The sequence below is a fragment of the Chelonoidis abingdonii genome, chromosome 10 (genome assembly GCF_003597395.2).
Source record: "Chelonoidis abingdonii isolate Lonesome George chromosome 10, CheloAbing_2.0, whole genome shotgun sequence".
In the NCBI taxonomy this organism is placed as follows: Eukaryota; Metazoa; Chordata; order Testudines; family Testudinidae; genus Chelonoidis; species Chelonoidis abingdonii.
The window spans coordinates 16,444,210-16,471,646 of record NC_133778.1 but is presented as its reverse complement, the minus strand read 5'-3'; the positions used below and the strand labels follow the sequence as shown (position 1 = coordinate 16,471,646).

At 42.1% G+C, this 27,437-nt stretch overlaps 1 protein-coding gene across 1 annotated transcript in view; it reads left to right on the top strand.

The window, feature by feature from the left end:
• The first annotated feature begins 5,085 nt into the window (after nucleotides 1–5,085).
• Nucleotides 5,086–27,437, top strand: part of CCNYL1 (cyclin Y like 1) — a 51,380-nt gene continuing 29,028 nt past the window's right edge. The window contains 4 exon segments of the mRNA XM_032765069.2: nucleotides 5,086–5,178; nucleotides 9,731–9,848; nucleotides 9,851–10,000; nucleotides 25,120–25,194. Of these exon segments, the coding sequence (XP_032620960.1) occupies nucleotides 5,086–5,178; nucleotides 9,731–9,848; nucleotides 9,851–10,000; nucleotides 25,120–25,194 (436 nt within the window).

Below are 27,437 nucleotides of genomic sequence, written 5' to 3'. Positions count from 1 at the left end.
AGGAAGAAAAATTATTCTTCTTAACTTCTGAGGATAGGACAAGAAGCAATGAGCTTAAATTGCAGCAAGGGAGGTTTAAGGTTGGACATTAGAAAAAACTTCCTGTCAGGGTGGTTAAGCACTGGAATAAATTGTCTAGGGAAGTTGTGGAATCTCCATCATTGGAGATTTTTAAGAGCATGTTAGACAAACACCTGTCAGGAATGGACTAGATAATACTTAGTCCTGCCATGAGTGCAGGGGACTGGACTAGATGACCTCTCGAGGTGCCTTCCAGTCCTATGATTCTATGACTCTACCTGCAACTCCCATTGACTTTAATGGGATTTGTGGGTATTCAGCATTTTTTAAAGTTGCACCACATTCCACTTCTATTTAGGAACCTAAATACAGATTTAGAAGCTTAAACTTTAGGCACCCAGCTTTGCAGTTTTATTTACAGATGCTATCTTATGTAATTGGAGAAGAAATCACAACAGAAACAAGCAGAGTCCTTAAAAAATACCATCCCCAGAAGCAACCTGCACTTGTGCAAAATTTTCCAATTAAAACAACCAGAATTCTAGGTTACAAAAACAAATATCAAATACCATGCCTGCTGCATTAATTATATGTCTTTTCTCTTCTCTAAGCATTTTAAACTCTACACACCACTGATCGGCTGTAATCAAGTCTACATGATAACATCTTCAAGTGACTCAAAGCTGTTCTGAGGCTCATTTATAGCCCCTCCTCAATTGTGGGTGGTACTAGAGCTGGGCCAATGATGCAGTGAGGACTCTAACAGCACTGATTAATCAGGCTTAATAAAAGGGTTACTCCTGCAACAGTTATCCCTCTGAAGAACTTTCACAACGACCTTCCACTGCTCATGCCAAAGTGCTGTAAAAGATTTTCCTCTTCCTCAGAGCAAAGGAAATTTTAAACATGACTTGTAGCATCAACTCTTTTTTCTGCTAGAGGATGGTAAGTCATAGAAGTGGTTCTACCAGTTCCCTGCCTCAGTTTACACACAATACAGCCAACTAGGCTTTATGCTTACCTGAGTTGACTAGAGATCATGTTTTCCTCGCAAGCATTTCAAAGAGTCGGGTGAGTCTACTAACTGCACTTCCTTGTTCTGCTTAGCTACCCACAAAATGAGTGTACTTAGGACAAACTGAAGGTAGGGTCAGAAGAGAGAAAGTCAAACCAAACGTTGTATTTTGACATACTCTGGTTATCAGTACAGCAACCTTTAAATTGCCCATAATAGCACTTTAGATTGCTGCTGAGACAACAGAGGTACTCATTTAATCTAAGACGGGCAGGGGGGGTAGCAGTCTGCCTTTGCGCTATCAAGCACAGGATGGTAGCCTCGGCTAGGCTATATTTACCAGTAGCCATGAGTAGCATGGAGATGATAGAAAAGTGCAAATGTATGTGGTTACTGAAAATCTAGGCATGTGTGTTTCACTCACCCTCACTGATGAATGGTTAAATCAAGTCTTAATGAATAGGTCAGAAATTTATACTTCACTATTAACTACTGTTTTATTTCAGGCTCTTTTACTTAAATGGCCATGATCCTGCCTGCTATAATTTAATTGCATTATTTACCCTTCAGAAGAAAATCATTCTAGCCAACATTCTTGTCCTGGTGCTTGGTGGTGGATTTTCCAAACAGATTTTCTTTCCCCAGAATGCCCACTGTATGCCACAGGAAAATACACAAGTCTGAGCTTTTGTTTTCAATCGGTTATACAGGTTCAGCCTACTGATTCACTCTTCCTGTCTTGGCTCCTGTCCAAAGGATCCATAGAATGCCCTGAGAGGAAGAGCAGAAATAGTCATCTGTGACAGCTGGGATACTTTCTAAGAAGGGGTAAGATGAAGGAAGAGCACTCCTAAACTGGTGGATGTGTGAGAGAGGAGGTAGTGCATTGGGAAAGAGGGTGCAGATTCTACATCCAACGCTGGGCGAAGATGCCCCGTTAGTGTCAAGATCTCAGTTAGAATTTGCGAGACAAGAGTCTCTTAGCAATGGGAAGCACAGCATAGATTTTTTTCAATTAGCCATTCTCCCCTTTCAGGAGTAAGGGCCACTACAAAGGAAGAGGAGGGGAGAGCATACAGAGTCCCTGTTGGTTCTGAAATAGCTTTTAGGAGCATCTCAATTCCTTGCTGCAATTAGTTTGGGTAAAAGTATACCCTACATTTTTGGCATTTTTCAGGAGCCATTATTGAGACTGGAATGCCAATAACTATGGTTTCAGCTACTGTATCTTTTTTTCTCTGCAGGAGACTTCCCCCCCACCCCTCAGATTTCAGGAGAGAATGATTTTACACAGTGAAGCAAGGGTGTAAGGAAACAGCATTAATTATGTGGTTATGAACATTACTGCTGAGCTTATAAAGGGGGAGAGAGTGAATGAAAACATATAAAAATCAAGAGAGAGAGATAACCACACTAGGGACAGCGTGAGGATTCAAAATGTAAAAGACTCATCTGAGATGCAGGATTCTTTTCAACAGCCTGCCTGATTCTATGTGCAGAGCAGGCAGGCAGAGAGAAAAGACAGAATGACATGCTCTCATGTGTGCACAACCACAGCTGTTGGCTCTAATATTAGTCTGTCCAGCCTAGGCAGTCTTAATTTAATATGCATCCTACAAATTATTGTATAGAATAATTTGTAGGATGCATATCAAAGATATGCTTAGCACCTTGATGCTATGCACAATAGTCACTGAGCCAAATTCCTCCCTGGTATAACTCCTTTGATCTCCTTGGAGCTACTCCAGGGATGAATTTGTTCCATTATATTTTCATAGCTTAAAGGAATCATAGACATTAGAGACAGAAAAAGTCAATTAGAATATAGGCTGCTTCTCCTAATGTCATTGTGACATGACAGCTAGGTCCACCTCAGAATCCTGACCAATATTCAGAGGCTGCTTGAAGTTTCCCTGATGATATGGGATGGCATTTCCAGGCTTTTGAAAGTTGATCTCCCTTTTAGGAAAATGAAACCAATCACACTGCTTTCAACCTTACGTAGTTAGACCCCTACCCAAAATGAGCAGTCAGAGTAGAATGCATAGATCTGCACAATATAGTTGCTCTCCTTTCTTACATACTTTGCCAGAGACATACTTTAGGTGTCAACATTAACTATCATTGTTAGCATTCAATGAAATGCATGAGAACTTCCAATCTTTGAACTATTATGTCAGGCTCTCTGCAAACTCAGACATTCATGTCTGCATAGGTTACACTTGGATCAGATTTTCTTTGTCATCATAATAACAAGAGACTTACTTTTTTCTTTGTGAAAGCTGAGACTCTGGAGAACAATTAAGAGGCCTCCCTGCATCCCTTTGGCTCTTGGGAGGGGGTATACCCTACCCTTTGGAAAACTCTGATTTAGGGCTTGCTCCTGCTCCCGTAAGTTAATGGGATTCCTGCTCTTGATTTTCACTGCTGTATGACCAGACTCTGATATTCACAATATTGCTTATGTCATCACCTCAGCTGGATCAGTTTAAGTTGTCTTGCAAATAGATATTTTCTGTGGGGCCAAAAGATATTGAGAAGTACATATCTAACCATAGGATGGCATGTTATAAAAGAAACCTAGCATGAGCTAATCTCGATAAAGCATTCATTTTAATATTAACAATATCACATGGTGTAGTGAGAACAATCATGTAAATGCCACTTTTTAAATTCACATTACACATTCATAAGAAAAGAATGTTCAATGATTCTTCTCGTCTTTAGTGAGTGGCTGAAATTTCTTTGCAATATGATTAAAAATGGAAAAGTTTACTCTAATTTAGGGATATGGGGGTGTTTGAATCCAGGTGCTTGGTTATGCACTTCTTGTTTCAATTGCCCCTTGAATTCCCATCACTGGCCACTTTTAAATCAAGATTGGGTGTTCATTTTTTAAAAGAGATGCTTTAGTTCACAAAGAACTATTTTGGGAAAGGTCTGTGGCTTGTGTCAGACAAGCGGTCAGACTAGGGCAGACCAGTGGTCCCTTCTGCCCTTGGAATCTATGAAACTATATTAGTCTTGTGCAGAATGGACTTGTGCGTTCAAATGACAAAATAAAATGTAATTCACAAAAGGTTCACTGAGCATTAGTGGTATGAATTTAAACTAACTATAGTCAAAAGGTAGAGTTCTCACAGCAATGTAGCACTAACCCACACCACCAGTGTTGTGAATAATGAGTATAGATTTAATTGCCTAATTAACAGAATTAGTAGTAACCCTCCCACTGTAGTATATTATAACTGTGAATCTGTAATAAAGCTATATTGACCTTTTATAGCTCAGCTCCTTGGCTGGTGTAAGCTGGCACACTTCAATGCAGCTATTTACAGCAGCTAAGAATTTAGCTCTACTTCTTTGCACTTTAGGGTGAAACTGTAGTTTCAATTGTCCTATATATGCTGCGAGCCCAGACAGATTAAAAGAGTGTAGTAAGGGGATTCTGTATGTACTGGGCAATTCCTCTTTCATACAAATAGTCAAGAAAATATTGATTCCAATCCACTGGACAGCATAATCGTGTGGCACTGGTTGGGTGTGTGTAGGTGACTAGTTGCTCTTTAGTGACTGTCAGACAGAGAATAAAAAGTCTACTAAGAGCAGCAACTATGGACATTTTCCTTTAGGTCAAGCGGCGGAGGCTTTTTGAGGCAGCACGACAATGGTTCAGATCTCATGTATATAGTAAACTGCTGGCAGCACATGAATTCATTATGCTAGAATTGATCATATTCACCCCCCTCCCTTTTATCATGTGAAATACAGAACAAGGTACATAATGTCCATATTTGTAGATCAAAAGTGATTTTTTTGTAGTGGGAACTGCCTGATTCATTGAGTTAGATCAAGCAAAAAATGGAAATAAGTAAGACAGTAGAAGAAAGAGACCTAGGGCTGGTAATAACTTATGATAGTAGATACACTGTATTGCTATTAGCAATGAGTCAATAGGGTGTTAAATTTCAGAAATAGGGGAATAATGTTTCAATCAAAGATGTAATGGTCCCTGTCCACAGGCCTGGGTAAGGAAACACCGATTAAAAATGGATATCCTGGTCCTGGAGAGAGTACAGAGGGTGACAGGTTTGATTCATGATCTGAAAGGTCTGCTTTATCAAGAAACAAAGCCTCCAGTGGTAAAACAACACTGCAATAAAAAACTTTCAGCACCGAGACGCAGAGCTTGGGTGGGTCATCTGACCTGGGCTCACGGGGCTTGGGTTGCAAGGCTAAAAAACTGCAGTGGAGATGTTCCGGCTCGAGCTGGAGCTGTCATAAACAGATAGCTCAGGGTTAATGTTTCTTTTACCTGTAAAGGGTTAACAAAGGGAACCAAACACCTGACCAGAGGACCAATCAGGAAACCGGATTTTTCAAAGCTCAGGGAGGGAAATTATGGGGTGTGTGTCCTTTGTCTGTGTCTCTAGTGGTCTCTCAGCTATGAGAGTGATCCTATATCTCCAGGCTCTCTCATCTTCTATTTCCAATGTAAGTACAAAGGTAAAAGACAATAGGCTTATATGTTTTTTTTTGTATTTACATGTGTGTAGTTGCTGGAATGTTTTAAATTGTATTCTTTTTGGATAAGGCTGTTTTATTCATTTTTCTTTTAAGCTATTGATCGGTATATTGTCATCTTAATAAGAGACCAGTTTTATGTCTTTTTCTTCTTTTTATATAAAAGCTTTCTTTTTAAAACTTGTTGGATTTTCTTTTCTAGTTGAGGCTCAGGGGGGATAGGAATCTCGTGCAGGGTTACGGTCTCACTCAGGAAAGACTGGGAGGGGAAAATCTCTTTGTGTCAGAGTTGCAAAGCTTACCTTTGCAGGGACTCTGACTGAGGGGAAAGAAACTGGATCTCTCTGTTTTGCATTTCAAGGAATTGAAATAGGGTGATCGTCCAGGGCCATCCAAGGAGGGAAGCTGGGAGGAAATAAGAGGAGACAAGGGGAGGGGGTTATTTCCCTTGTTTGTAGACTCAGGGCATCTGAGTCTTGGGCCCCAGGGAAGGTTTTGGGGAGACCACAGTGCGCAGACCCTGGAATCTGGCTGGTGGCAGCACTTCAGATCTAAGCTGGTAATTAAGCTTGGAGGTTCATGCAGGCACCCACTTTTTGGACGCTAAGGTTCAGAATTGGGACTATGCTTTATGACAGGAGCCTCAGCTCAGACTCTCCCACAACGCGGGATCTCAGAGCCCAAGCTGCAGCCTGACCCTGAATGTCTACACTGCAATTTTGTAGCCCCACTGTCTGATCCCCATGAGCCTGAGCCAGCTGACCTGGGCCAGCTGTAGCTGTGCCGTGGGTTTTTATCACAGTATGAACATACCCCAAGAATTAACTTGATAAACTTGGGAAACAAACTGAAGACCCCCCCATTTCTGTACCTAAAGAGGCATAAAAAGATCTGGATATGACTTCTTATAGGATGAGAAGTATAATGTGCAGCCATATTTGGGGAATGTGGAAGGAAAGGGTTAAACACGACACTAGGAAAAGTGTTCTTCTCCTGGAGTTACTGACCTATGACACAGTTTGCTGTTTTGGGGTTCCCAGGGGTTGGAGTTCCTTTTGGACTTTGAGCTTTATGAATAAGGCTGTAAAGGGAAACTGACTTCTGATTCCTCTCTTTTCTTCTTGCATCCTGCTCCCTTTGTAAAGAACTTGTTGCAGAATGATTAAGATAAATCTATTCCATCTCCTTTGCAGCCTGATGCATCAAGCTCAAAATCCAGCAAGAAACTTTAGCCTCTGGGAGTTGTGCAAATCATACACTTCCACTTGCTAGTAACTGTGGGAGAAAACACCCACATCAATGTTGGTTCCCAGTTCCCATCTACCTCTATATATAGCTATAGTGATCCATCAGGCTTTTATGACTGGTACTCTATCATAGGGTGAGTCCTAATGATCAGCTGGGCTGGAGTCTGGTTAACCACTGTTCCTCACCTCTCTCATTCAGTTGTCTGTGTTTTAACCTGCAAAAATTTTTTTGCATCCCCAAACCTCAGTCTTGGCAAAGTGCCCTTTAAGACCACATTGAAACAGTGACTCGAGGGCCAGGATTAGTTTACATCAGTAGTTCTCAACCAGGGGTCTGCGAGCAGGTTTCAGGTGGTCCGCCAAGCAAGGTGATTTATTCACCCCCCCGAGCGACATACATTATGCCAATATATGCTGGAGTGCAGACCTACTGATTTGTGTACACAAGCCCTAAAAGTCTACGCCAGGGGTTTTCAAACTTCATTGCACCGCGACTCTCTTCTGACAACAAAAATTACTTCACGACCCCAGGAAGTGGGACCAAAGCCTGAGCCCGCCCAAGCCCGGGGGAGGCGGGCAGGGTGATTCCCCCGAATTTACTGCTTGTATTGAGGAAGGCAGGGGTTGCCTCTGCCCAAGCCCCACCACCCCTGCTACCCAGGGCTAAAGCCCTTGGGCTTTGGCTTCAGCCTAGGGCAGTGGGGCTTGGGATTTAGCCCCGCGACCCAGCAAGTCTAAGCCAGCCCTGGCCACTCCATTCAAAGGGGGCTGCGACCCACTTTGGGGTCCTGACCCATACTTTGAGAACCGCTGGTCTCCTCCAAACCACTCTTGTATTAAATGGCACATTTCTCTAGGGTAACATGCCTTTAGACTTTAACAACATGTTACACGGACATAGATGGCACTAAAGTTTAGCAGAACTAGCATGCAGGTGAAAAACATAATTTATCAGTATGAGGGTTTAGCCCACATGTAAGACTAGGACTATATAAATCAGTAGGTTCCTATATTTAGAACACTCAACTCAGCTGGACTCTAGTCATAAAGCATTTATATCCACCTTACGAAGAGAAGACATTATCTTGTTTCTAAAGTTATATGTTCATATATGCAAGATGCATCTTCAGTTGTTAGGATTACTATTACAAAATGGATATCAATTCCACTAATTTTTGGATACATGCCTGTGTTGTAGGGTCCTTTATTTAAATATATTCCTGCAAAAATCTTATTCTCTTAAATCTTTTGTGGTTTCATTCTTATCAGTATCTAGAGTTATACATTTTTTGTGATGATACATTGCGGAGTCATGCATAGGCTGTAGTTATCGTGAACTTTGACTGTGTCATGAGGTATCTTGCCTAGTAATCCATCTTCCCTAGGGTGTAATCTAACATTCCAAACCTCTGAGCAGCTGTTAGATAGCTGCTATTTACAACAAACAAACAAAAAAACCCAACATTTATTGGGGAAGGGTAGGTTTTTCCCTCCATCAACTGTAGGAGTTTCCCCCTCCAAACCACACTGGTTTAAAAGTAGGATGGGAAATATTCAGTCCTGAATTGGTGATGGATTTATGGTTCCTTATCTCTCAAACCAACCCCATTAGGCATGTGGATTTTCTCATGGGAATCCCGTTTCCCTACTGCTATACAGCACTTGTTTCTAGCCCAAGCAGCTTGGGAGACCCTATCTTACAATGTCAAAATTGTGACTTTAGATGAATTTAGAGCCCTCTTCTTCTGAACCCCATGCAGTTGGACTTCTGATACTTAAGGTTCCTGCTTTAGAGGTTGAGGGATAAATATATGAACTGCCACTAAAAATGTTTAAAACTCACATTTTAGACATATAGATTTTTCCATAAAATGAACTTAGATTTGAAACTCAGTAGAACCATCTTTCTGGGTTGTGCATGTACACTGCATCCCAGAAGGGAACCCCACTCCCTGACTGGGGCCTCTGCATGCTACTGTAATACACATTAAAAAAAATGTGTGCCATATAGGGAGTGCTATGCTACAAACATTTTCCTCAGCACTCATCTGGGCACTAGCAGTTTGATCAACCTACAGTCAGGCTGACAAATCATTTCTCTCCCCCGACCCCCTTTGTGAGTGTACTATTTTCGATTTGACCTCTTCTTGTCTACTATGAAAACTTCTACCTTGTGGGGAGAAGGGGAGAGCAGCACAAGGTGTATCTGGTGTGCAACATAGGCATCTGTGGACCCTAGGGAACTATTCAAACTGGATGAGCTGAACAGCTTTTAAGTGGCTGAGGCTAGACTATGTAAACTGACTTGTTTGGGTGAAGTCACCTCAGATCCCGTCTACACTAAGGCTGTAATCAGCATAAAAGTGAGTTGTAGAACGTGCCCAGGCTCAGTGGGCCATAAGGGAACCATATGGACCAGCCTGAATCACTCCCCTCTACTGCATCTTTCAGCTCCATTTTCGCCGGCTCCAGTGCAGGCCTGTCCCTGGAGGTTGCAGGGATTAGCCTCAGCAGCTGCTAGCAGCACGGCTCAGTTTCCCCGGCGCAGTGGAGGTGTGTGGGATGGGACAGGGACAGGTCAGCAACGTCCCCACCGCGGGCAGTGACTAGCGTAGCCTGCAGCCGCCCCGGCCCGGCCCACGCTGCAGGAGTGTGTGGGGGAAGGGGAGGGAGAGCAGTGATGGGAGGGGCTGAGGAGGAGGAGCAAGGATGGGAGAGGGAGGAGCCGGGGCTTCCCAGATCCCGTGACGCGGCGGCCCCAGTCCGTTCTTGCCCTCTGATTGGCTGCCCGGCATCAGGTGACGGGCGGGGCGTTCCCCCGGGGCTCCTGGGAAGGCGGCGGCGGCGGCTCTCGCGCTCCATGAGCCGTAGCTGAGGCAGCTGCCGGGTGTGTGGCGGGATGCGGCGCTGCGTCCGCCCGTAGCCCGGCTCGGCCCCCGCCTGGGAGCCGCGTAGCGGGCCGGGGGCTCCCGGCCGGGCCCAGGGGAAACACGTCACCTCGTCTGCGGTGTCCCCGGACGCCAGCCCAAGCTCAGGCCGGGCCGCGCGGGGGGCGCGCGGGGCGCGCCGGGGACCGAGCGCCGGGCGGACGCTTACCAGGTAGCGGCGGCCGCGGCGGAGGCCGAGTCGGGAGACTCGGATCCTGGGGGCGGCCCCCACCTGCAGCACATCAGCGACCGGGAGTTCCCGGATGGTGAGCGGCGAAGCGAGCGGCCCGAGGCCGGGGGAGGGGGAGTGGATCACCGGGGGAGGGTCAGAATGGGGGGGACGGGACCGGACCGGAGTTGGGGGATGTAGCGGGGGGGGGGTCTACCCTCCGGTGGCTGCATGTGGTTGCGCCCTGCTGATGGGGGCGGCGTGTGCGTGGCGTGGCAGACCACGGGTACCGGCCTTGCCCTTGCGGTGTGATGGACCCTGCTTCACCCCACTCCCGGAGGGAGTCCCCAGCACTGCGGTGGGAGGGGGTGACGCTGCTGCCTGATGAATCTATCACTTATTGAAGGCGCCCCCTCCTTTCTTTGGCATGGGTCCCCATGGATACCCACCTCGCTACAGGGGATGCTGCCCAGCCACCTCTCTCATCCCTTGCCCCGTCGATGGGCTGGCTGCAGGGAGTGTGCTGGCGAGGCAAGATGCAGCATACAATCGTCTGCCCCTTGGGTGGATAAAGACAGAATCAGCTTCTCATTTGGGCATGTAACTGCTTTTGAGGTGCTCTGAAGGTCTGTGCTATAATTTGCATCTTAATTTTCTTAAGTGTTGCACTGCTTCCCTAGATGGTTTTCTGTAGCTCATGATGTAGGTGAAACAAAGATTCATTGGGTATTTGTAAATTTTATAATTCTTATAGATTGCTGGGTTTTCTTCATTTTCTAGAACGATTTATTTTTGGCTTGAAACTAAACAAATTTCAGGTCAAAGAACTTTCCTTAAGGAAGTTAGGGGAGGATCAGAAATAAGGCTTAGAATGGAAAACTACTGGCAAGCTTAAAGGGATGTTATTTGCTTGCAATCTGGTCAGTGTCTTTAAAAAAAGTTAAAAGTAGCTGTAGGTTCTACAGTTTAACCTGGAATTCACTGTCAAATTTTGTGGTTTCACAAGATTTTTCTCCTAGACTTTGTGTGGAAGCCCACCCAAGCAGGAGAGACCAACTCAACAGACAAAACAGTGAAATAGGCTGTAGACAAGCAATCTCTGTAGAGTTTTCCTTTAAATGGTAATATCAGTAAGTAAAACACTTCCAGGTGGAACTGTGTGTTTTACGTTGATGATAGCTGTTTAACTTTGAAGTCCTAACTGACATCATAACTTTTGTGAAGCTGACAATAGTTGCTGCATTCCCAATCTTTGTTTAGCTGAAAGGAGGAGGAGGATTGGAGAGTAAGGGGATTATAAATTATAAAGATTGTGTGCAATGTGACATCGCCCTCGGAGACAAGGACAATTTATAAACCATCCCCACAGGGAGCTAAATTACAGCAGTAGATTCATTGTGGCTCTGCACTTACTTCCCTGTTGGCTCAAGGACTCCAGATGTTTAACTGCAGTCTGAACAGCAAGCTTGGGTGTGCTTGTGAACATAATTGTTCTGTAGTGTTTCTAATCTCTCAGCTGTACCTACCACCTAAGAAGAGCTGACAGGGCCATGCTGTGGTGGGAATTGTTTAGACATCACCTGATGTCTTACTGGTGCTGCTGTGTGTGAGAACTTCTGTTTGCCCTCAATCTTTCACATTTCATGACTGTCTGCTTGACATCTTTAACTTCTGATTTGTATAAGAGAGCTTTGCCATCCCATTTCATGATAATAAGCACCGCCACTCTACAAAATACACACAGTTCAAAAGAGACAGCATGTTTGCCATCTGGTGTGTAGGATGCCTGCAATAACATTTAACATTGGTCTTCCATTCTTGTTCCTGAATTTTAGGGACACATTTTTGGCAGTCATTTAGAAACTGGCTGCAGAGGAGTGTGAGAAAACTGTTAGAAATGGAAGGTTTAAACATCTATGGTTCTGCACACAGGACCATATGGCATAGCTGTTTTTATAGAAACGAAACTAAATAGAATAGCCAACTTTCCAGATTTCCTCTGAGACAGCTGTGTAATGCAGCAATGGGAAAAGTCACATTTATAGTTTAGGAAAAGGAAAATTCTAATCTTGCAAGAAACTGTTATGGAATCTATGAACTATTTCTCTCCTAATTCTTTTTGCGTGCGAGTGGGTGGGTTAAATTCTCTAAAAGATTCTAGTAATCTGATAAAAAATGCCTAAACTAAATAAAACTGCTCAGAAATAAGGGCTGTTTTTGTCTGAATCTCTCAACTACGTAATCACTTCAGTTTTGATCCAGTGCTGAATAGCTGTGGTAAGCTTAATTGTGAGTTCATCCCCATGTCAGAACTGGCCTTGGAGGAGGGATGCATTTAATTTTCTGCATTTGCAGACTGTTATGAGAGTACTGTACAATCAAAGGATAACACAGTAGCTATTTAACACAGATTGGCTTTGGGGTTGTGGAATTTTGGTCTTGAGGTTGGACATAATTCTAGAATTTGTGATAGGCACAAATTAGACAAGTTAAAAGAGACTTTCAGAGGCATAGTTATTCATACAACATTGCTCTTAATTCATTTTTATGTTGCGTTTGGTAAATTAGGCCTCATTACAATCACTGTCTGTTTCCTATCTCTATTAATATTATTGTATGTCTTGGAGAAGCAACCAGCTTAACCAGGAAAGTTATTTATTTCCAGGTAATAACCATAGGGGAGCAAAACAAACAAAACAGTTATAAACAAATTTAAGTTACTTTTAATATTATAAAAGTCAGGTTTAGAAAACTATAACTGATCACACAAGTCCGGGTCAGAAGGCTCTATCTAGAGAGAGAGCTGAGTTCTCACCACTCCGTGAAGCTTTAATCCATCGGGGTTCCCAGATGATGGTGGTAGCTGAGGGTCCAGAGTGCTGGAGACAGGCAGAGCCCCCAGCATGATCAGTCAGGAGAAGATAAACTCCCAGTGGAACTGATGCAGATGTTGGATACAGGCATCAGAGCACTTACTTAAGCATGGGTAGGGGTTTTTGTAGGGAAAGAACAATGGTTCAAGGGAGGACACTAGATTTGTTTATTGGGTAAACTGATGGTTCAAGGGAGTATACCAAAGTTGTTCAAGCTAGACAATAGGAGCTGATCATTCCTGGCTATGGACAGTGTTCCTTCAAGGGAGCTCACAGTGCAGTTAGGCAGCATCAGTATTTTGGATACCAATAAAGGATTTATTGCTAGAATTGGTCTGATAACTACTGAGCAGGGTGTGTGTAGGTGTGGATTCATTAACATCTGGAACAGAGATCCCCTATCATGCACTGCTTCCCTGCTTTTCTGGTCCCATAGTTCAGTGCAGTTCTTGCCTTGGAATCTCTGTTCTCCATTCTGTATGCTAATAAGCATGCCTCCCTGTCCCATCTTTGATGCAAATGAAGCTAGGGGAGTTTCCTTGTCACCCTAGTCTGGAGGGGTTTAGATGAGTCTCCCACTTCCTTTTTTCATTGCTTTTTGTAAGTCTTTCTTCTGATTGGCTTTGGTTCAAGTAGAGGCTGGGGGTGGGAGGGGGTGCTTTCGTGAGTCAGACAAGTTGGATACTGCACCCTGGTTCCCCAAGAACACACAGGTAACACCAGTATCTGAAAGTGATGATAGAGACATCTTGCTCAATTTCTGGCTTGAACAGAATTCTCTCTGAAGTGCTCTTTGAGTGACAATAAAGCAGGGATTACACTTTAACTCTCTTGCCTTTGTTTTGCTGAAATTGAATGTTTCAGTGACAACAGGAACTTCTCAGTTAACAGCTGAGACTTAGCACTGTTAACCTGTTTGCAATGGAGTATGGTGCTCATGTGTACCTGTATCTTATACTGGAAATGGTCCCCAGTTTACCAGCATAGTATCTTAACAGCACATTTTAAGCTATTGTTGATTTGATGGATAAACCAAGATTTGATGCTGAGAAAGACAGTGCTCAAACTACACTGCATAAATCCAAACCATTTAGGATCTATTTTTGTTGTCGAAGAAACATCTTCACTCCAATTGTAATTTGAGTTACATATTCAGTGAATATATACAGCTGAATAAATCCCTAATATTTTTGTTACCACAAATTGGCCTATCCCATATTCAAGACTGAATTACAGTAAGTCAGTTTGTGATTAGCATCTATTAAAAACTGTACTGATGACACATGTTACAGCTCACTGGACTTCAATATGAATACTCATTAAATTTAGTCGCTTAAAAAATTCCTGTACTTATTGCAGGCTGATGGTTTACAGTCCTGATCTGAGGTCAGTTGATTCACATCCTCCTAGGGAGGACAGTATGGTGCACTGTCCCAGCAAAGTTTGTTATAGCTCTATTTGCATTACATGAATCAAATCAATGTGAGAAATCTACATGAATCAAATCTGAATTCCAAACAAGTCAGTACTTTTGAAGGATGTATGTGGGGAAGAGAGGAAGCTGATCAGAAGAGGAAGAGAAATGAGAGGTAGAGCTGACATAACCAGCGCTGGGTTGAAGTAAGAACTGGGATAACCAGGAATGCGGAAGAGAGCCAGGCATGATTAGGAGAGGCACCAGGTGGGGTGAAATAGCCACTTGCTGTTAAGATAAAGAAGATCAGGGCTAAAAAAGAATGGAAAAACATAGGCTTCACTATCTGTCTAGGTTGAGGAACCTTACTACTGGAATACAGCACAGTTCTTGGTTCTTGTTTTGACAAACCTGTCATCCTATTTTCTTGCCCTTGGACTAGTTAGGTAAATTATTCTCATACTGACAAAGTCCCATTCAAAAGATGAAGGCTCTCCAGAGGAGTGCAGAAGCAGTTGCCTAGTCTAGAGGAAGGCATAATTTGTGAAGACTTTGTTTTTACGTAATTAGCTATTCAATGATGAATATACACTGCAATAATACATTCACTGGCTATAGTCTATCCGCATATCTTCATTTCAGATATCTAAGCACTATTCCATTTTATAGAATAACATGTCAAATAGCCTAAAGTGTGTGGGTGTTTTGCTCTTTTTGATCTTGGTAAAATTGTTTGCAAGCTAAATCAAAAATATCCTTTGCAAGCAGTCAGCTTTTCCCCGTGATGGAAACTGCTTGCATCAAAGGCTTAACCAGCTTATATTGTGTCTTATTTTGTGGCTCGTTGTATTTGAAGATCAGTAGTGAAAGAAGTGATGCATTCAGTTGTCTGCTGAGGTAAAAGATGAAGTTGCTGGTGGAAGACAAGCTTTTCTCGACACAATCACAATCTGTTTTTGTTTTGTTTGTCTTGTCCCTTTTGTGCTATTCAGGCTTACTGTCGAGTTTGCATTCTGGGTTTTATCGTTATGACCTTCTTGCTCGTCTCTTTAATCTCTCCCTCTTGTGATCTTCTATTTTTCCCCGAATTACAAATAGTATAACATCTTCACGCATACCTGCAGCATGTTTGCTCAATTCTTGACTCCCTACGTTACCTAAAATGTATCTTCCTGGTAGTAGGTACAGTAGAACCTCAGAGTTACAAACGGACCAATCAACCACACATCTTATTTGGACTTGTAAGTACACGATCAAGCAGCAGCAGTATAGTACTGTCTTAAACGTAAACTACTGGGGGGGAAAAAGAGAAAGCAATATTTTTCTTCTGAACAGTAAAGTTTCAAAACTGTATTAAATCAATGTTCAGTTGTAAACTTTTGGAAAAAAAACACCATAATGTTTTGTTCAGTTACAAACATGTCAGTTACGAATAACCTCCTTTCCAAGGTGCTCCTAATGCTAAGGTTCTGTTGTAGTTGACACCTGATCAGAGGTTAACTTGACGAGTTCCCATTGGATAGGTGGAAAGGAGGGGTGGATCAAAATGTCTTCCCCATGAATGTACCGTATCCATGTGGTAGTTGACCATGAAGAAGCAAAACACCAGTGTTGTGTACCCCATTTTATTTCTTCCATGCTTAGATGCTACTAGTAACCAAAGAATCTCTTGTTCTCTCCATTTTTCCTCCATTAAATTCTGCAAATTCCATAACCAGGGAATCTTATGGCATGGTAATTAGTCTGTGGCTTGTATCTACAGTTCCAGTTCATGAAAAGCTAAGTGTAGTTCATATGGAAAGGCAGCTTATTTTATTAGCAGGTCCACTGCCCTGTGGGATCATGCTATGTGGAACTCTTTTCTTGGCTATAAAAATTCCAAGAAAATTGTTTCCCATGTAACTTTGGAAATGCTAGATAAAATGTTCAACAATAAGAGCATATAACAGTAGCTTGGTTTGATGAAACTTACAAAATAAAGGAAATTCAGGATTAAATTTCAACTCTACTTTGTCCAAATATTGAGAGCTCTGTTTGCTATTGTTTTGTAATTGTAATTCCTCTCATCTTAAATAAGACTTACTACTTTTTGATTTTTGTTGTTACTGTAAAGTATTGACCCTGCTGCAGAAAGGGCAGGGGGAGGGGGGAATGGGAACAGATGCGGATGGCAACTGTAAAGTGCAAAAGAGTGAGGAGAGAGAAATCACTGGAATAAACTTCAAAATTTAAAGTAGGAGGAGCTTTTAAAATAGCATTTCAGGTCTCCCCCTCACCCTGACTCGTTTGTCATGAGTGTCTTTCCTTTTTTGCCTTGTTTAGGTGGCTTTTGTCTTGCTTTTCCCTGCTCAGGTCTCATGCCCAGAAGCAGCAGGGGGAAGGTGGCTAAGAGCCTTCATGGATATCTCGGAGCCTGCTTGGAGCCTACAGTGGGGTCATGCTGAAAGAGTTGGCTAATGGGAAGTGGGTGGGAACCGTGAGGCTTTTTGCTGCTGGGTGTGGGAGCTAACTTCAGGCCTTTGACAGCACTTCCTTTAATAGCTCGGAAGAACAGGGAGGTGGGGCTGGGAGTGTGGGGCAGACCATTTAGTGTGAAATTGGAGCTTAGATCTCGGATACATATCACTTGCCTTAAAACTCTTAACTAAAACTGTATTTCTTTTTATGGTTCTGAGGTAACTTTTTTCATTTTATTCCTTATCCATACAAATGGAACTGAGAATATGAAAAAATATTGTATAGAAATAGATATACAAAGTGAAATAAAACACTTATTTTCAGTGTCCATAAGGAAGAGAAACTGAACACCACATCAGAAAGAAGGTGATGACTACGTTCAGAGAACTCGCTTAGCATAAATTCAAGCATACAGTAAAACAAGAATACTAAAATTAATAAAATCAAAAACGTGGATTGATGCAAATTAGGATTTTTAGATAAAATCCCAATTTGAGTTTAATAAAATTCTGTTAACGAAACATACTGATGTACAGAACTGCCCTCCACTGTTGAAATTCTTGACTTTTTTTACTGTTTCTGTGCAACATTATACATAATACTGTCTCAATAGCAGTTGCGACAGGAGTAAACCCTCTACACTGTTGAAACTGAGAAGCCCTTACAAAATTAAAAAAAATCTTAAACTAAAAATTACATTTTTATTGAGCCTCTTAAAGAACAAAATGTTAAAGGCTGAGCAGTTAGGCTACCAATAACCAAAACTGCTATGAAGAGAGAATTTGAATTGGTGCCTGAAGTGACCTTTAAAAGGAAATTTGAAGTCCTCTGCTAACTTTCATAAATGCCTGAGCCTCATATTTTCAGCATTTAAAATTCTTACTGAGGGAAGGTATTGTTGCATTTTCACTTCACTATTTAAACTGAAGGTAAAAAAACCCCACAACCTCCCCATAATCAGATGACCTACTATGCAAATTAGTACCTAATACACTGAATTATTTTAATTTTATCTATAGAGACTAGATGGAATCTTACTTGCCAGATTATTGGTCTATCAATTCTGGTAAATTTCTGGTAATAGTTAACACCTGACTTCCTTGTGAAGCATTCCCTGTAGTACACCCAGCAAACTTTACATGAAGAGACAGTGAGGAAATGCCTTTTTTACCTTTGGAGTGATCCGTTTTGGCTGAGAAGCCTGAGATATGGCTACCCATACTTTAATGTACAAAAATGTTGTTAAATATAAAAATCTGTAACTTTCTAAAAATTCCAGGGTCTATTTTAACTTGTGTTAATGAATTCCAAATGCTGAGCAAATGCAAGAGGTTGGTGTGAACAGGGAGGAAAAAGTAGACAGCTTAAAGTTGGTTTTCTACCCACCCAATTAAGTGTCACATTGAGTTTGTATTAATTTTCTAATTGCTGTATTAAAATGTGGTCCATTTGTCACATCTTATTTCATCTGGATTTCCATTTTCCTTCCCTCCCCCAGATGCAAAATGTTGCGGATGTCTTTCTCCTTCTATAAATTTTGTAATTAGTTTTATTTTTCCTTGGTCCCTTTCACATTCTGACTGCCCACCCCAAATCCTTTTGCTACTGCACACAGAGCTCCAGGTGATTGAATCCTGTTCAACTTCTCTCAATCCCTGAAAGGCCTGATTAGTGCATGTGGTAGAATGGGCATGTATTTTGTTTTAGATTCCTTAGCAGGGGGCTAACAGTTAAATTGACTAGGACTTTGTTGGTTTTGCTGTGAAGGAGATTGAGTACCACAGGGACTTCTGAAAATGCAAAATCTTTAATACCGCATCCAGTGTCAATCCATGAACAGTATACAAATACTTTGGAATATCCTTATTTCATCACTTTCATACAAAAAGCAGTTTCCCTTTGTATTTATTTATCATCTGAAGTTCTAGTCCTTGGAGATTATCACTTCTTCAGCAGTGACCAATGGTGTATTTCTTTGTTGAAAACAGGATTGAACTTTTAATGGAGAATAAACTGATAGGAGTTTTAAAGATCCTGCTCTTACACAAGTCTTGGTTTAAAGTTTTCTTACTCAGCAGACCTATTATATCCAGAGCCATATTAGTTTACTTTAGTTGCTAAAATGCAGTAATCCTCCCCCAGAGTCAATCTGGCAATGGGAGGTTGAGTTGGATTCAGTTTCCTCTGAATTGACTGCGGAATGGTTTACTAAGTTCCTGTGCAAATTCATTGAAAATGGCACTAAGGGTTTAATTTGAAGACTCTATGGCATAAGTATAACTGAGAGCATAACTTGGCTTGCAGCATCTTTATTACTGGTGCTGATGCATGGAAGACAAAGAGCTCACCTGGATTTTTAGTTTGTGTGTTAAATTTGCAGGGTTGTGATTCTTCATGTTAGAAGTAAATGGAGCACAATTGGTGTGGAAACTGGACCCCACAGTAGTTAGTTATTCTGAACATAAATGCACTAAAATGGTTTGAAGGAAATGGATCATGAAACACCACTTTATCTTCATAACTGTGATAGGGAATAACAAACTTTGGACTTTCTGAAACATTGGCATACATATAAGTCGTCGTCTTAATTTTTATTGTCAGTGTTAAATAGCGTGGACCTTCCTATTCTGGTAGATGGTGAAATAAGGGCAGCGCAGCTGTTAATCAAAGTGTCAGATTGCTTGGCTAGGGATGAAATCCAGCCCAGAACAAAGAAAAGAAATGATTTTATGACTTAAATGGTTTCAGTATGTGCTGTATCACAATGTTAGTGCTTTGAGCAATACTGCTGTCCAATGAAGCAATGGATGATGATGATGCTACCATAGGAAATGAAATATTTTAGTGTTCTCCTGCAATGAGTTCACTTGCTATAAAACTGTTATGGGGGCTGTTTTTAGATAAGAGTGACATCTAGTCTGTCAGCCACATTCTAACTCATGAATGTAGCTAGGATAATGCAGTGTAAAGCACCTCTGCATTCTTAGTATGTAAAGGCTAATTATGGAGGTGCTGAGTAAAAGTAAAAACTGTGGGTGCTGGCCTAGTGTTGTAGTGAGAACGTAAGATCTCAAGTTGTGAGCTGGTAAAGGATGGCTGCTTTTAGAAATGTGATTTTCCTGGTTTTGGGGGTGCGGGGAAGATGCATATTAGTATCAGTACATGGAACAGCAGCACTGGTGTTTGCAGAGATTACTATCTGCTTGCATTTCAGACTACAGCCATTGTGGGGAAGATGCTCAGATGAGTGTTGTACAGTAATGAAGCGTGATCAGAAACCTACTTTAGTTCCATGCCACTTTATCCGAGCAAGGTAATCTAATAATTTGACAAGCTGAGACACTTTGTGAATAAATCTCATTTTCCAAGGAGAAGTAAAGGAATGGGAAGAAAGGGTTTTTTTTGTGGGTGCTAAATAGTATATTTTGCTTCTGATTTCAGGACAAAATGTCTTTAGTAATGTTGTAGTTACTATGGTTATGATTGTACGCTGCAGTGACTTGATTTCACAGTTGTCTGGGAGCTTTCCTTTCTCCACTCCACTTCAAATTGTGGGCTTGATTGAAAAAATTATTATGGGGAGACTTTGAATGTTTTGACTTCTGCTGGACTGGTAGTCAATAAAACTAAAGTTCACTTTTTCCCCTCCCTGTAATTCTGTGCTTTTTCAGAAGATAGTCCTTTTACTTCCTCCCTCTGCAAGGCCACTTGTCAAACTTGATGATCTTTCAGTTGTCCTGGAGTAGTAGCCAGACAATGACTGAAAAGCACATAGTCTCCAAAGCTGAGTGTGCTGGTTTCTGGCTCACAGATGCTGCATGCATAAAGGACTAGGTTGGGTCATGAATCCCTGCGTTACTAGCAGGTCAGCCTTTCCCATGGTTTTTCTCACTGTACTCCACTTGCTTGCTTGTCTTCCTCACTGCTCTGATGTCGTTCCTGTGTTCTGCTTTGTTCATCACCTCTGTTGCTCCTGCTTATAGCACTTGCCCAGCAATGCAGAGGGAAGTGCTGGAGAAGTGAAATTGCCACAGCTGACCAGTTTTGTCCTGCGTGTGCTGTTCAGGAGGAACAGTGCAGCCATATAGATCCCAATCCTCCATGGCTGCTCAGATGGTAGCTCACCACTCCAGAGCCCCTACCAAATGCATCTCTTCCTCCCCTGCATTCTCAGCTGCTGTGGAGGAATGCAGCTCTGCTGTTCCTGTCGGTGCCTTTCACACTGCTCAGGGGATGAGAAGCACTGGTACATATGTAATCCTGATCAGGTGTTGCTGGGGTTTTGTCCCAGAGACAGCACACTATGTAGTCTCAAAGTGGTTTACTAGTGTGTGTAACTAGAAACAAGAAGGGCTGTATCTATATTTCTAGTAGCACTTCTAGCTTTTCACTTTGGCTTCTAATTGGCAGAAGAGAAGAAAGAGGAGGCCAAAATAATGGATGGGGTCAGGGTCAATTTAACCCAGCAGAGTGTCTTGTCTGTTAGACAAACATCACTTCCTTGGGGCTTTAGAGATGTAAAAGAAGCAATAGGAGGTATATCTCACTTGATTGACTTTAAGGGGAAAAAAAAAAGCAGCATTACTCTTTGCTCTTAACTTTTTTTATCCAATTTTTCACTGAGATATCGTCCCATTATGACAGATGAAGAGATGTCTGTTCAGTCATTGCCTTTATGCTTTGAAACCATGATACTTGTCCCACAGCCTTTGTATTGCAATGCCTTATAAACATTGGTTTGAATTATGATATACTATAGTCTGCTTAGCTAATGATGAAATGTAACTTGCATGATAGAGGAGATGACTGGCATCTAGTAATGAGATACAGAGCACTTCCACTTCTGGGCTGCTGCTTTTTTCCTATCCAGATTGGTAGTGGCTGGCAGTCAAAGTAGCAACCATCTTAACTATCCAGACAGTCATATATAAAATGTGTTGCTCTTAGTCCATTTCCTAGTGGGCAGGTGTCCAGGTTACATAAATCCTCAAAATATTATTGTAAAGTATTAAAATTGATACTCTTGTTGACAATCCTGAGTATAGAAACAAAGGAATTAATGGGTGGAGAGTAAACCACTCTGTCTTTTTGAGATGATCCTGCCAAATTATTGTTATAGCCTATTGTTCAGGACTAGGAAGAAGCTTTTTCATGGGCACCATGAGCACTAAACTTACACTGTGTGTGTGTGTGTGTGTAGGTAAAACAGTACAAAGAAATTTGCTTTACGTTCAAAAAAAACTGATCAAAGGGATCAATTTTCTTAACTGATTGACCTGTTTGAAGTGGGGGGGCTGGAAGAATTAAAAAAAAAAAAAAAAAAAAAAAAAAGAAAAACCCCAAACCTTCATATTGCTAGAATACATCTTTATGCACCATATTTGTATAGTAAGGTTCAGAATTACACGGTTCTGGAACTTGCTGTGTTCAGTCCCAGACTAATGTCAAAACAGTACTGTTTACCATGATCAGTGATGTTTTAAGCCAAATATTTGGCAAATGTCCAGGGCTCGAAAGCAATGTAATGTGCCATTGGGAATCTTGAATGAAAGGACTGAGAGGAGTATGTTCACCTAACCAGTAGCTATATCTACGGTCTAAACGCTACAGCAGCCCAGTGCTGTAGCGTTTCAGTGTAGACCCTCACTACAGTAATAGGAGGGGTTCTCCCAGTGCTGTAGTTAATCCACCTCCCTGAGAGGCGGTAGTTAGGTCAATGGAAGTGTAGATGTGCGGACTCACGCCTGCGGCACCTCTTGCTGGTTGTCCTCGGGGAATTAGCTCACTTCCAGCCAGGAGCGCCCTCTGCAGGCTGGTGATCTGTCTATCCTCTTGGCCCTTGTGTCCCTCCCTGGACCCCAGTGCCCTTTTAACTGGGGTGCTGCCCCCTGGCAGTACCCCACCAATGTGGGTCTCCCCTCCCTGGGGAACCCCCAACCCATTATCCTCACTTTGCCTCAGTTTTGGCTACTGCCCAGTCTCCATCTAGCCCCTGTTCACTGGGGCAGACTGCAGTGTCAGCCACTCATCATAGGCAAAGGGGTTTGGACCTGCTGCCTTTGCCAACCCCTTGGGCTGCCCCCTGCAACTCCCAGTACCTCTTGGCTGGGGGCTTTCCAGGCAGGAGCTCCCCAGCTCCTCTGCCTTTCCCCGGCCTTGCTCCACTCAGGTACCCTGTGTCTAGCTCTCTGCAGCCAGGCCCTTTTTTCTCTCTACAAGCAGAGGGAGACTGCTTGCTCCTGGCTTCCCTGGCCTTTTTATACAGACCAGCTGTGGTCTGATTAGGGTGTGGCCCAGCTGCGGCCACTTCCCCAATCAGCCCCAGCTTTTAGAGCTGCAGCTGTCAAGCCTGGCCAGGCTGTTTTTTAAACCCCCTCAGGGCAGGAGCGGGTAACCACCCTATTACAAGAAGAAAGTCCTGCCCGCCCCCTTCTCTGTAGGTACAGGAAGAAAGTCAGTCTAGCTACGTCACTCAGGGATGTGGATTTTTCACACCCGTAAGCGACATAGCTGGGTTGACCTAACTTTTCAGTGTCAGAGGGGTAGCCGTGTTAGTCTGGATCTGTAAAAGCAGCAGAGAATCCTGTGGCACCTTATAGACTAACAGAAGTTTTGGAGCATGAGCTTTCGTGGGTGAATACATCTGACAAAGTGGGTATTCGCCCACGAAAGCTCATGCTCCAAAACGTCTGTTAGTCTATAAGGTGCCACAGGATTCTCTGCTGCTTTAACTTTTCAGTGTAGTCCAGCTCTTGTCATGACACATGAGGAACAGATGTATTATGGGTAGATGGTGTGTAGCACAGAAGGCTTGTTTGTATGTGCCTGGGGAGAATCCAAGAGATGCATGAAGAGTTGTCACATTATTGTAAGATGTATTATTTTGCCTACTAATTATTTAATCAGCATTTTAGTGTGGAGATAGTATCTGGATTAAGGGTGTAAACAGTTTAATCTCCCTTCACTTTTTCTGGGGAAAGTGTATGGGGCGTTTTTAAGTTTAATTTGTACACTTGAAGGAGTCACCACTGCATCAATACGTTGTCTTGCGATATTAGACTTCTTGTTCCTGGTTTGTATAGTTTATGTAGTAAATGCAGCATATGTTGGAAGGAAGAGGTTGGTCAGAATGGCTAATGTAAAGAGTCAGGAATTTTGTTTCTTAGGGTGTATGAGAGCCTAGTTGTTAGTTTTTAAGTCCCACCAAAGCATACGTGAATTGGATCATGAGGCATAGATTGATATTTCTAGAACATGAATCCCTCAGAACAGCTGTTCCACCTTTCATAAACCTAGTGCCAGCTTGATATAGCATGATGTTTACAACCCTTTCAGTACTATAACTTTTCCAGGCACTGTGTCTGTCTCAGTCTAAGTGAGTTGTAGATTCTTTTCTCATGTCGTCTTTGATTCATCATGGCAAGAGACTAAAGCAACCTTAATTCTGACATTTCCTTACTTGACTACTTAACCTACATCAGTGTTTCATAGATTAGTTGGAATTTTAGTGAGCAGGCTCTCAAGTGCTCGTTTCTGAGTGGGTAAGATTTTTAAAAGTGCTCTCCCCTGCCATCTCAAATATTTCTAAACATTTCCTGATAACTTAAATTAGATGCATTTTAGATATATGCAAATTTTCCATTAGTGCAGGCAGAGATGTAGTTAAAGAGTTTGGCTTTTAAACTAAGTATTTATCCCAGTTAGTGAAACTGTTTTTAAAGCCAGGGTAGCTTGTCCACATGGTATTCTGGGAATTGTGCATCTGGCATAGCTTCTATAAAGGCAGGACTAGTGATGAGATTAAAATCAAACACTTGAGACTCAAGTGAGGCTTGAGCGTGCTTGTAGCTCAGTAGAACCTACTTTGAAATAGATGTTTCACCAAACTATACTGCCTCCCACTAGGGTGGTTTACAAGTCCCAAATGGAAACCAGGCTGGCTGGGAATGGGGATGAGAGAGCAAGAGGGATCTGACAACAGCAAGTACGTGTCCTGGGATGGGGGAATCCCTAAAGGTAGGGGTAACAGGAGGCTGCTGCTTAGCCTGTGTGATAGCACCAGCAAGAGGTGGCAGATCTTGCTACTTCTCAGGGCTGATGCTATTTCCATATCAGGCAGCTTTTCTTTGTGGGAAGGGAAACTTTAGTACAGTAAAAAATAACCTGTTTACTTATTGAGACCATTTTTTGTCCTCTGCCCTAAATAACTTGGCTTGTAAATTGTACCTCTATTTGCTTATAGTTTTAAAACTAGTAGTGTAGACTGGATTTTTGTTTGGGACACTAAGCTAAAAAGCCAGGATTTTAACACCGGCTCGTTGATTTGAAAGCTGATACAGCTCTCCAAGAGTCGGACAGCCTTCAGAATGTTCCCTTCAGCTTCATCAGTAGTCACCCTCGCTACCCTACATGGGCCTTTCTTCTCTGACCACCCCAAATTGAAATGCCATCCCTTTGTCCATTGTCTTTCAGATTTAGCCTTGGAATCAAATCCATCTGATCATCCCAGAGCAAGCACAATTTTCCTGAGCAAGTCCCAAACAGATGGTAAGCGAGTGCTTGTTTCACTTTTTGAAAGGGGGTGGGAGAGCAGTGAAAAATAACTGGATATTTGAACTGCGGGTCAAGCTGAGTCATAGAAACGTAAGTTGCCTTTATGTTTAACCTGAGTCACAGTAAGAAATTACTGGCTTAAAAATTTGCAGCTCTTCATAGTAATATCTTCATAGGCTGTTTTATTATGACTGTGCCATTTGTGCTTTATGGGTATCAAATATCAGGAGATTCAAGCTTCTTGTTTTCTAGTAGTTTGAGAGAACAGGTTTGCCTTACCTCACTTGGGTATTTAACTGCAGAAGACAATTGTTTTATGACCAAGGATTGAAGAAATCCCCTTGCAAGTGGGAAGCTTGCCCCGATGAATGGTGGGCCGAAGCCATGAATTCTGTAAGGGACACTATCCGTTTGAAATCTGTTCACTTTTGTAAGTGTGTAAGTAGTTTCGGAAAGCACACTTATTCTTGAGCCCCCCCTTAAACACATGCATAGATTTACTAACTTAAAATTTTTTTTCCCTTTTCTGTGAAAGACCCACACATTGGAAACTGACTATTCGGGGTAAACAGTGAAGCTATCTGATCACAAAAGGCTGTTGAATGCACAAGCTAAACAAACTGAAATAATGGAGAAATATATTCTCATCTTTCAGTTATAGAAATCTTATTTGTAATGATAATAGTGTTAAAAATCAGTGATTTAAACTGATTGGTCCCTTAAGGTTCACTTCTTTTCTTTTAAAGATTCTAAATAAAGGTCAGAAAGTTATCTTTGCAACCATAAGAATTAAGGACCTATTTGCCTTGACAAAAGGCTTCAGTGTGGCTGCTGCTTGCTTATAGTTCTGCCAAAGAACAGAGTTAAATTGACAAATCTGTAAATTTCAGAGCTGCTATTCAGAATCCCCTTTCTAGGGAGATTTGGTAATGTCAGCATCATGATTGGGAAATCTGTAAGCGACAGAGGTGGGCTCTGAAGTTAGTCATGGGAAGGAGGATTCCACCTAGCTCCCACCCTACCAAAAAGCCGCTCCAAAAGAGGTAGAGGTTGGGGCAGCTATAGAGATGAAGTTGCAAATATTAGAACTTAGTGGCATTTGGATACTTTAAACTATCAGAAAACTTGACACATTTGGGAATGTGGTTTACTTGTGCAGTATGCAGTCTTTAAGCCATGCCAGAAATATGTTAAACTATATGAAAGTCCTGCTGGCGGAGGCTCAGTCTTAAACATGGGTCTGACATGTTCAGTATTACTTGGAACTGATGTATAAACATTTGTTTTAGAAAAGTAGTATGGATCTGCTAAGGATTAGTAACTGTTAGCGCTGTGGTGGGCAGGACTTTTGCATGAGTAGAAGATGCAGAACCTTTTATTTAGAATGTACTGGGTCTGCTTTATTTCTAAACATTTTGCCAGATCAATAAAATCAGTGATTTCTACTTTGAGACATTAACACTTATCCGGGCCAGCAATTCTTTTTTGTTTAAAAATGGTAGTTATACATTGGTGTCAAATGTGCTAGTTTCTGTACAGACAGGTAGGAAGAATCTCTGACTTTACGGATTGCTAGTTCCTGAAAGCAAAGGTTGAAGGTTTGGAAAGAGTATGTTGTACAAGCCGATAGCCAGACTGCTCATTATTTTTCAGCTTGTTCTGTACCTATAAATATCCCCAACTGCTCCCTCTGCTTAGCTAGTTTTAGTTCTGTTTGCTGCTACTTTATAGTTGGCTTTTAATCCTTATTGTATTTTTAAAAAGACCTATACAGTATCATGAGAAAATTGAAGTAGTTCCAACCCTTGTGTAGACTTTGTCTAACAAATAAAAAATGTGGCCCAGATGGCCATGAGCTTTGGCTTGTCATCTTTGGAATGAGAAGTCCCCTTTCACCCTCTCAAGTCTGTGACATAAAAAGATTGCATAACAGGTCCCTCACCAAAGGCTCTTAAGCGAAGTAAATTGTCATGGGATAAGAGGGAAGGTTCTCTCATGGATTGTAACAGGTTAAAAGATAGGAAACAAAGGGTAGGAGTAAATGGTCAGTTTTCAGAATGGAGGGGGTAAATAGTGGTGTCCCCCAGGAGTCTGTACTGGGACCAGTCCTTTTCAGCATAATCATAAATTATCAGGAAAAAGGGGTAAACGGTGAGGTGGCAAAATTTGCAGATGATACAAAACTTCTCAAGATAGTTATGTCCCAGGTAGACTGAGAAGAACTACAAAAGAATCTC